At 35.3% G+C, this 12073-nt stretch overlaps 1 protein-coding gene across 1 annotated transcript in view; it reads left to right on the forward strand.

The window, feature by feature from the left end:
• Positions 1-12073, forward strand: part of frmd3 (FERM domain containing 3) — a 91160-nt gene that overhangs the window by 53852 nt on the left and 25235 nt on the right. The window contains exons 9-10 of the mRNA XM_056463057.1: positions 152-215; positions 11235-11323. Of these exons, the coding sequence (XP_056319032.1) occupies positions 152-215; positions 11235-11323 (153 nt within the window). The remainder of the gene's footprint in view (positions 1-151; positions 216-11234; positions 11324-12073) is intronic.

Genomic DNA, 12073 nt, shown 5'->3' on the forward strand with positions numbered 1-12073 from the left:
TTAACAGCGGCCCACAGTCAACAAGCAGATGAATGAACACAAGGCCAGACGTCTGAAGAGTTTTTGCTCTCTCATATCACTGCTCATGAAGACAGTTTCACATGGAAAGCTTTAATGCTAACGTTTGACTCGCGATGTCTCACTCTTGCAGGGCAGATGTCAGCAAATTCAAGTTTGAAGGAAAAACCTTCTATGTGATTGGAGTGCAGAGAGAGGTAGGATGCTCTGTACTGTTTTTATTTTAACACCCATTTTTGCATTTGTAGCTTGACTTAAAACCATTACCATTGAATATGAAGTGCTCAACATAAAGAAATAGTGTTTTTATCTATCTCACAGTGAATATAGCCAATATATTTTTGTGCTTTTAAGGAAAACAGTTTTATTAAACATTTATATTCATTTAAAATAAGAGTTTGGTCACCTAACATCATTTAAATACAAATGAGTTGTTGAAAAAAATACACACTTTAAAATAAACTTGATATATATTTACTGTGTAGTTAAAGTTTATTCAAGACTTTACCCCAACATATTAATTTTTGAACTCTGATCTTAAGTTTTGGGGTTTTTTTTGTTAGAGAAGTTTCAGTTTGGGCTTTGGCTCTGACTAATCTAATACACAAATATACACTACCTGACAGAAGTTTTGTCGCCTATCCAGGTTTTAGGAACCGCAAATAATAACTTGAACTCTAGTTGATCATTTGGTATCAGAAGTGGTTGATATAAAAAAGCAAAGGACTCTAGATTATGCTTATTTGACCAAAATAAAATATGATCATGCCTTGATTTTAATTGCGTTAATTAGGACAGTAAGGTCTGACTTTGCTTAGACAAAAGTCTCATCACTTAACAGAAATAATGTCCAGTATAGAATATAAAGTCATGCTGCAGTGGAAACAGAATGAATATTGTGTCTGACTCCATCATGAGCTTGGAGGACTGCATCCATACATCTCTGCAATGACTCAAATCACTGATTAATAAAGTCATCTGGAATGGCAAAGAAAGCGTTTATGCAGGACTCCCAGAGTTCATCAAGATTCTTTGGATTCATCTTCAATGCCTCCTCCATCATCTTACCCCAGACATGCTCAATGAGGTTCATATCTGGTGACTGGGCTGGCCGATCTTGGAGCACCATGCTTTCAGGAACTTTGATGTGGAGGCTGAATTAAGATGCTGTGTTCACACCAGACGCGGATGAAGTGTTAAACGCGAGTGATTTACAAGTTACGTCAATGTAAAGACACGAACTGACATCCTGTGGCGCAATATGTGCGAATGAGGCGGCACGAATGACACGATTCGTGCAAACAAAGTGGCGTGAGTTGAGGATTTTACATGATACGCTCGAGTTGAAAAATCTAAACTTCATCGGACATTCGCGACGCGTTAACCAATTAAGAGCATCCGCTTGTAGAGACGAAAATCCTCTTGTCGACAGCGACAACCGCTCATCAAACTGGGCTCAGCTTAGTCGGAAGCACCGGTGAAAGCCTCCGTCATCCAAGTATAGTTTCTGAAGGAGTTGATAAACTCACAGAGCTGGGTGCACCTCTGAAAGGATCTAGTGGACTCAGACGCTGTGCCGCACGAATTCATGTTGTTTTTCAGCCTTCTTAAAGCACATAAAACACAGCTACTCTCTCAATAAAATCCATGTTAGCCATTTAGCAACAAAGCTAGAGTCAACGGGCAGACAGAAACCCTGCCCATGATGTGAATCCACGTCTATTGTGAAGTGAATTTGACATGCGAATAAAGTAAGTGCAAAATGTTCACCCATTTATTTACAAGCAAATAGCGCAATTTATTTGTGCGCTCCGGGTCTGGTGTGAACACAGCATTAGGAGCGCTATCCTGCTGAAGAATTTGCCCTCTCCTGTGGTTTGTAATGTAATGGGCAGCACAAATGTCTTGATACCTCAGGCTGTTGATGTTGCCATCCACTCTGCAGATCTCTCGCACGCCCCCATACGGAATGTTTCCCAAATTAACTAGAAGTCAAGTTATTATTTGTTGCTCTTACAACTAGGATCAACGACAAGACTTTTGTCAGGAAGTGTATTATTGTAAAGCATCCTATAGAAAATATTAATTTAACACAGAGATCCGAACTCATTTATGCTTAGCACTGTATGCTCTCTTATATTTATTTGCATCGTTTGTTAATCTCACTCACATTGTTCTGTTTATATGTTTATTAACATTCCCTTTTCCTGATTCTTTTTTCATTTAAATGATTTCTACGGAAATAAAAATGTATCAGCACTTTCATCTCAACATTTCACATAGATATCTGATAGTACAGATGTAAGGACTGTTCATCTCAATTGTAAGTAGTGTATAAAAACATTGCAGTTTGATTTCTAGGATAGACAACAACAAAAGCAAGTCATTATAATACTAAGAAATACTACTTTTAGCTTCTTGCTGCTACAAAGGTTAACGTTTAGAACACTTCATGACTTTTCTCACATCATTTAATGTGATTTCTATACAGTATATTGTATTGTCATTCTTGGTTTGAACTGGCCTTTTTATCCAGCTTCGTCTTCCTGTCATTCTGTTCGTGTGTCACGCTTTAAATCTACTTTTACATGTGCTTCTGTCTTCTTTTCTTTGTGTGCACTTTTCCATTGATGGTGAGTAAACATTCATCATGGCCATTGATTATTATTCCAGACTTCTAGTACAGCTCCTCACCCACACATCTGTCCTGGCGTTAATCAGACTTTAATTGTAGTGCCCACCATAGAGTATTCATAACAACTTCATGATCAACATTATCTGTTAGGACTGCGTATTTACAATAACATCAATGATTATGTATTATGTTTTTGTCTTGTGTACACTAAATTAATATAATATGATATTCCTAAATGTATTTATTACTCCTACTCTTTATTTTACAATAATTAAATGTAATTTAATAAAATAAATAAAGGCGGTTCATCCCGCTGTGGCGACCCCTGATAAATAAATGACTAAGCTGAAGAAAACCGAATGAATTAAATTAAATTAAATTAAATTAAATTAAATTAAATTAAATTAAATTAAATTAAATTAAATTAAATTAAATTAAATTAAATTAAATTAAATTAAATTAAATTAAATTTTATTTTATTTTATTTTATTTTATTTTATTTTATTTTAAATATTGTTGAAACATATGCAATAAATATTTGTATTTCATAATAAAATAAAATAAAATAAAATAAAATAAAATAAAATAAAATAAAATAAAGGCAGTTCTTTCCGCTGTGGTGACCCCTGATTAATAAGGGACTACGTCAAAGGAAAATGAATAAAATAAAACAAAACAAAACAAAATAAAATTTAATTTAATTTAATTTAATTTAATTTAATTTAATTTAATTTAATTTAATTTAATTTAATTTAATTTAATTTAATTTAATTTAATTTAATTTAATTTAATTTAATTTAATTTTAAATATAGTTGAAATAAACGCAATAAATATTTGTATTACATATTAAAATAAAATCAAATAAAATAAAATAAAGGTGGTTCATTTTGCTGTGGTGACCCCTGATAAATGAGGGACTAAGCTGAAGGAAAATAAAAATATAATATGATAAAATAAAAACTTAATTTAATTTCATTTCAAAAAAATGCAATAAATATTTCTATTGCATAATAAAATAAAATGATTTAATTTAAAGTATTGTTGAAACATATGCAATTAATATTTGTATTACATATTAAAATAAAATAAAATAAAGCGGGTTCATTCCGCTGTGGCGACCCCTGATAAATAAAGGAGTGAGCCGAAGGAAAATGAATTAAATTAAATTAAATTAAATTAAATTAAATTAAATTAAATTAAATTAAATTAAATTAAATTAAATTAAATTAAATAAATTAAATTAAATTAAATTAAATTAAATTAAATTAAATTTAAATTAATTTAAATTAATTTAATTTAATTATTTAATTTCATTTTAAATATTGTTATTACATATGCAATAAATATTTGTATTACATATTAAAATCATTAAAATTGAAATAAATGCTATACTGTATTAACACTGTATGATTACTTATTAAAATGAATACTGTAATAAACAGAATTTAAAAGATTTAAATAATAGTTCTCGAAACAGGGGTCTTGAGCTTAATGTTTTTTTAATTGTTTGAAATAAATTATTAAAATGCAAAATCAGCTAATACAACTTAAGAAAAGGTATTTTGTAGTATTTAGGGTCTTAGCATACCTGAATAAATAAATAATTAATAAAATCATTAGACATTATATATATATATATATATATATATATATATATATATATATATATATATATATATATATATATATATATATATATATATATATATATATATATATTTATATATATATGTATATGTATATATATATATATATATATTTATATATATATGTATATGTATATATATATATATATATATATATTTATATATATATGTATATGTATATATATATATATATATATATATATATATATATATATATATATATATATATATATATAGATAGATAGATAGATATCTATCTATCTATCTATCTATATATATATATATATATATATATATATATATATATATATATATATATATATATATATATATATATATATATATATATAGATATAAATATAGACATAGATAATATTATTAGGTACAAATTAATTAATTTGTTACTTACTGTAAAAACAGCGTAAAGTCAAAACGTTTGAGAACCACTGGTTTAAAAGCATTAAATGTCTGGTAGGTTGCTTCTAAAGTTATGCATATTGTATGATGGGTATTAAACTAAAGTGTTGTTGGATGTCTGAACCTGTGATTGTTGAATTCTGTGCACATCATCGCCTGTCTGGGTTTCCAGCACCCATGCAAGCCTGAGACCTTTTGGATTGAAACTGTATCTGTGAACAGGGAGAACCACTATGTGTCTGCTCCTATCTGCATGTTCACACACACTAAAGCAGTATGTGTGAGAGTGTGTGTTTACTTAATCTGGACATGTCACTGTGTTTCACGCACAAGCACTCATCTGTCTGTGATACACACGGTGTTGGAGAGCAGACTGTTCATGATCCTCAGAGGTTGAGCAATGGCTGACCTGTTCTGCTTCTCAGAACTTAACACTGATTTCTGTAATATTGCTCACACTCAAGCATGCCAACATTCATAAAAGTGATGAAGCCTCATGTCACATTGTTAAATTGAAACGTCCTTCTTTGTACGTCATTATACCAACTCACTATACTCCCTATACTATCCACTATAGCTGAGATCCAGTTTCTGCACTATCAGGAATAAAGGTACTGGAGTTGTCACTAGGGTGGTATTTACATTTACAAATACATTTTAATGAAGAAAAATAATTGAAAAAAAGTGTTGCAATTTTAGATATTTGGTCCACATGTTACATATACAAAGAATTTCTTACAAAACCGTGCAGTGAGCGGTTTACATCTTTAATAATCTACGACAGTTTGCGTAAACCGTAAGAATGATACACAAATGAAACAGTCCCTTAAAAGTCACGTCTTGTCTTCAGTTTCGGGCTCAGGCACTCACACTGCAAGCATATACTGCGCCAAAGCCCAAGTGAACCGCGCTCTGGCACACCTCTTTCAACCAGGCCAGGGCCAGCCAACTGAACTGTGCCTGAGCCCAATTCAGAGCAATCACACTTCTCAAACGATCCGGGAAACGGGCCTGGGCATGGTTAGCATTGTGTGAGTATGCCCTATGTGTGCCTGGGCTACTTTGCCATACTCCCAACATTGTGGGAATAGTTTAGGGATGGGGATCCCACCAGTGCACAAAGCAAGCTTCAAGAGTTCACACTTAGCTGATAATCAATAAAGCGTATTTGGCATGCTGTCCCGGGAGAGAGCCCTGAGCTCGTAATATCCTCGAGCCCGGGGCTCCCACCCATTAGAAGGGCGAGAGGGGAGTTCGAGCTCAGGTAGGTCTCGAGAGCTCCCCTGCTTGTCGCTGCGTGAGAAGTGTAAACTAGGGTTGTTTCATTAATAATTGTTTAGTTTAATTATTATGTTTAATTATTGACTATGTTTTATGTTTTTGGACGGTGGGAGGAAACCGGGGGACCCGTGGGAAACCCACGCGAACACGGGGAGAACATGTAAACTCCGCACAGAAACACCAACCAGTCCTATAGGAAGTTGGACTAGTGGTGTTCTTGCTGTGAGGCCACAGCGCTAGCCGCTGGGCTACCGTGTCGCCCATCGGAAAAAGAGGGAGGAAGTAGGGGTGGAAGGGGGGAGCTTCAAGACGAAGGTAACTGGAGTGAAAAACTCTGGTTATTTATAATGCTTCTGTAATCATCTAATTGGTCAGATTACGGAGCTAATGAGGAGCCAGCCGTGTTGATTATAAGCACCTGATCCTCTCGAAATTAGTTTATAAATAAACCACACTTCATAAAAACATAGGTGAGTGAGTTTGGTGTGGATGACCTGGACTGGCCTAAACAAAGTCCAGACTTCAACCCTATTGAACAGGCTTTTGCGAGTCAGGCCTTCTTGTTAGATGCGCTTCTAGAAGAACGGTCAAAAATTTCATAAACACACATCTAAACTTCTAAATCCTTCCTAGAATTGTTGTGATGTCATTGATTGGGATGTCATTGAAGTTCATATGCTTATAAAAGCAGATGTCTCAACTTTTGGCTATACAGTACAGATTTGTCACTTTACTGAATGGTCCAATGATGGTTTGCGATCCCTAACCAGAATAAATCCTGAACACTCGAACAAAACACAAACTTCCCTTGGAAAAAAAGCTAAAACCGGCTTAGTGCAACAGGTCTCTGAGCACGCATTGTATACCGCAGTTTATAATCACAGTTAGTTTATTGCAGGATATTCACACTAACACCGCATGAGTCGTTGCCTGTCAGATTGAGATCTCTGTTGGCACAGGCTGGTAAAGCTCTCTGACATGATACTTTATTTTGCGCTCTGTGACTTTAATCTCAGTGTGAGCATCAGCAGTGAATCGCAGGGCCAGCAGTTTGATGCTAAATGCCCTGGAAGTGGTTTGTATCGATTTCTGCCCAGATCGGCTGTTCTGTTTAGTACCCCATCTATTGATCACCGTCCGAGATTACAGCATATGTGAGGGGTCAATGGAGCTCATTCTCCTGACACTTCACTTTATCAGACCTCATATATGTCTCCGTCACATTGATCTAACACTTACATATTCATCTCCGTTTCAGTGCTGGCTTTATAATCCAGCACATATATTTACTGGGCTCAGGTTGTCATATGCAGTGGGGGAAATGAGTATTAAAGACAGCCCCATTTTCTCAGAAAACATACTTCTAAAGGTGCTGTTGAGTTGAAATTTTCAGCTGAGGATGGTAACAACCAAAACAAAGCCATATATGCAAAGAAAACAATTAGTTTATATATCAAGTTATGTGTAATAAAATGAAATGGCACAGGTGAAAAGTATTGAACACATGAAGGAAGGAAAGTTTCGAAAGGCAGTGAATGCCCAGACAGCAACTGAAATTTCTCAGTAGTTGTTCTGCCCTTCATCAGTGTAAATTGATATTAACTGCTTCAGTCCAACATCTACATTAGCAGGATGATGAAGATGAAATCTGGGTGGACATTTCAGAAAGACTAGAATGGCCCAGCCAATCACCTGACTTGGATCCAGATTTGATAGACGAGACCCACTGAACCATCAAGATTTTTACACTTTGTCGAAGTTATTAAAAAACTCATACTTGAGCAATTTATGTGGCATCATCCTCCATATGAGAGGTGTCTTTTAAGGGCCATTAGCCCACCCCCCCCACCCCCCCCCCTAACCCTAACCCTAAACCCCACCCCCCCCCACCCCCCTCCCCCCTGTCTCAGCAGGGTGTTTTCACACCTGTAGTTTGAAAAAGTCAGGAAAGTTGGTGTGTCCAGCTTTTTTTTAGGTTGGAGTGTCAAAGTAGGGAAACGTGGGCACGTGCTGATTTTCACCGAGGCAAAACAAACACAGAAGCAGAGGAGAAAGGCGGTGACTATGTTTACATGGACATCAGTAATCAAATTATTTGCCAATATATTGATTAACAAAATTGATTTATTTTTCGACTTTAACTGCAGTTTGGCACTTTCACTTTCATTCAGGAACATTTCATGCATGCCCCCTCTTGACAAACGAGATATTGGATGCGAGGAACTGCTGGAAGAGTGTTGTTTTAATGGAATGTTTGAGACCACAAGGCGAATGGGAGAAAAAAAAACGTCCGCTTTTCTCTGTAACAGAAAGCCGTGTGTGTATAGACTATCCTGTCACAAAATGCGACGAAAATCCTACACGAAGGTAATAGTTTGATTAAGATGTTTACATTCTGAGAGCAGCATTTACAGGGGATCTTTCAGCCCATAATATTGTAGTGATATTAACGTACTGTAAACTTAGCAACTAAATCATTTTGACTAAGATATGTCTTTAAAAACTGAAAGAGTACTGCTGACGATACCAACTAACTTTGCCATCTCAGTAAACAAAAACAATGAACATGTATCGCACACTTACCAAATCCGTAGAAAAGAAGACGAGTAGCAAATCCGGAGGTCACCATATCCAGATGCGAAAAGCTCTCAGGTAAAAAATGTTTCTTACAAACATATTTTTGTCGCATGTTAGCAGACCACTGTAATCCACACATGAGTCCAGCTGCGCTCTCATAGCGAGGAAATGAAAACAAAACCTTCTTTGCAGCACATTTATAAACGCAACACTAATGGCCCATGTCTCCAAACTATTCTGCTTCTTCCACTTGTTTTAATTACGGTTGGAAACACACCATGGCGTCTCTCTTAACACTATAACAGATAAAAACAGTCGTCAAAGCGATCATGCATATTAATGAAGTTGCACCTCATTCACAATAGAGCGAGCTGATTGGTTCAAACCAAGTGTTTCTCATGAATTAATGCTGAAAGCCAAAGACGTCACGTTGTACTCGCCGGTAGAGACATCCAATCTGCGCGCTGTAATTTACACAATGATCTAATCGTCGTGACGTAGCTTCAAAATGTCTTTTCAAACCACAAGAATGAATTTGTTCGAAATAACGCAAAAACAACCAGATTTCACTTGTTAGTGAAATATTTGTGTCCTAATAGTGTTTTTAGCAGCATGGGACATATATATAACATCTCAAAAAATGTGTTTTGGTGTTTCGTGACTCTTTAAGCTGTCATCACCAAAAAAAAACTTTTATATTAAGCATTAAAAATGTTTCAGTAGTTCAGTACTTTCTCCTTGTCATTTCATTTTTATTACACATAAGTCATTTTTAATTAGATATTTTTTTTGTTTTGTTATTTTTTATGTATTATTTTATTTTATTTTATTTTATTTTATTTTATTTTATTTTATTTTATTTTATTTTATTTTATTTTATTTTTTACTAAAATCTACTTCAATTCCACGTCAACAGTTCCTTTAGAATTATTATTCCCAGGAAAAAACATGACATTTTCAATGCTTACTTCCCCCACTGTAGTTCGGTTGGGAGATCAGCATATTCAGCCCACTGTCGTCAAGAGAAAGAGCTGGAAATCCAATCCATATCGACTCAGCAGAAAACCAATAGCATGTATTTTCATTACAGCACTGATGCAGCTTCTGTCCTCTCATGCATGAAGATTAATCTAACACATAATTGTCATTGTAAAGCACTTTATGGCCTCCTGATTGGTAATTACAGCATTCGAGTGGTGATAAAATACAGACGATAGTCACGTTTACAATGTAAAACACCGCTTTATAAGCTATTGTGAGTTTTTACAAAGAAATTAATACTTTTTTTGTACAGTAGTCTTATATATTCTCATGGGTTCAACAAAAATATCATGTGCAGACTTTACAACACTGATAATAAGTAGAAATGGTTCTTGATAATCAAATCTATATTCATTATTAGAATGACTTCTGAAGGAATCCAATGACACTGAAGAGTTTTTTCATCATGGTAAGACATTAGAGTTGTAACATAAACAAAACTCCCAGCTGGCACACAACGTCATGACCTTAATATTAGATTAAATTCAATTCATCTTTATTTCTATAGGGCTTTTACAATGTAGATTGTGTCAAAGAAGCTTAACATAGAATATTATAGTAAACTGAAACTGTGTCAGTCCAGTTTTCAGAGTTGAAGTTCTGTTTAGTTCTATTCAGTGTGGTTTAATTTTCACTGCTGAAAGTCCAAACACTGAAGAGCAAATCCATCGATGCACAGCTCCACAAGTCCCAAACCAAGCAAGCTAATGGTGACAGTGGCGAGAAACAAAGTTCTCCAATTGGCGAAAGTGAAGGGAAAAAACCTAGAGAGAAACCAGGCTCAGTTGGGCACGACCATTTCACCTAAGGCTACAGTTCTTGTGCAGAGCTGCAGTCTATCTTGATGAACTCTGGGACTCTGCATGAACGCTTTCTTTGCCATTCCAGATGACTTAATTAATAAGTGATTTGAGTCACTGCAGAGATGTATGGATGCAGTCCTCCAAGCTCATGATGGAGTCAGACACAATATTCATTCTGTTTCCACTGCAGCATGACTTTATATTCTATACTGGACATTATTTCTGTTCAGTGACAAGACTTTTGTCTTAGCAAAGTCAGACCTTACTGTCCTAATTAAAGCAATCAAAATCAAGGCATGATCATATTTTATTTTGGTCAAATAAGCATAATCTAGAGGCCTTTGCCGTTCATATAAACCACTTCTGATACCAAATGATCAACTAGAAGTCAAGTTATTATTTGCTGTTCCTAAAACTTGGATAGGCGACAAGACTTTGTCAGGTAGTGTATGTTCATAGTGTGACCGAAAGGGAAATAAATGCACACTGTGTTCATTCTAGTCAGTGTTGCTAAGCGTCTGTTATAGTGTGTCATATTGATCCACACTCTCATATTTCCTGCGCTGTTTCCAGTAAAGCCCGCGAAACACACTCAACGTCCATCACTCTCACTCACACGCACACACACAGATTTGGGTCAGCATTTTGTTCAGCTCTCATTATTTATGACATTGTCCTCCGATTCCATCTCGCTGTATTTTATAGTCACCTACCTTCCTTTTCCCCCCTTCCCCTTCACTTAAGCTGATTACTGTTATCATTTCAGAGATTGCACACTTCAGCTGTTCATCAACTCTCTTCATTTCTCTCTGCAGAAGAAACTGGTGCTGACCTTCCACACCTCCACACCAGCAGCCTGTAAACACCTGTGGAAATGTGGCGTGGAAAACCAGGCCTTTTACAAGTGAGTCTCACACTTCATCCAGATTAGGCATGGGCTGGTTTACATTTCTGACTGTATAATAATCTGGGATTAAAATATCATTGTATTGTGATTACTGCTCTAAAATATAATGTCTGTGTTAAAAACAACTTTTTCCCCCATTGAACACACTTTGGGCTCTATTTTAATGATCTAAGTCTAAAGCGCATGGCATTAATGGCATGTTTGCATCCACTTTTGCTATTTTAAGGATGGAAAAATATGCTTTGCACTGTGGCGCATGGGCTTAGAGGGCTGTGCTAATTCTCTTAATGAGTTATGGATGTGTTTTGAGCATAACGTGCATTAAACCAATCTGAGTCTCATCTCGCATTCCCTTTAAGAGTCAGTTGCGTCGCACGATAGCTCATTTGCTATTTACATGGCGGACTTTGTAAATAGAAAAACTGAACGCTTCACTAGCGAGAAAACAGTTGAACAGAGCATCTGCAGTGCAAGGATATAGAATGAGCCTCCTACATTCGGCCTCTTTACTTTCTCTTTACTTTACTTTTATTCTTTACTTTACTCCTTTACTTTCGTGGAGGAAACGGTGTTGTACGCACTCCCCTGAAGACATCTGTAAGCCTACATATTTAATTTAGATTGTTAAGCGCAAAGATTTGTTTCAAAACTATTTCTAAATTCAGTTCTAATTTCCAGTAAACGAATAAATGAACAATAATAATGAAATGTGTTGAAACAACTGAGTTAAATCCGAACACACGTCCT

The sequence above is a fragment of the Danio aesculapii genome, chromosome 8 (genome assembly GCF_903798145.1).
Source record: "Danio aesculapii chromosome 8, fDanAes4.1, whole genome shotgun sequence".
NCBI lineage: Eukaryota > Metazoa > Chordata > Actinopteri > Cypriniformes > Danionidae > Danio > Danio aesculapii.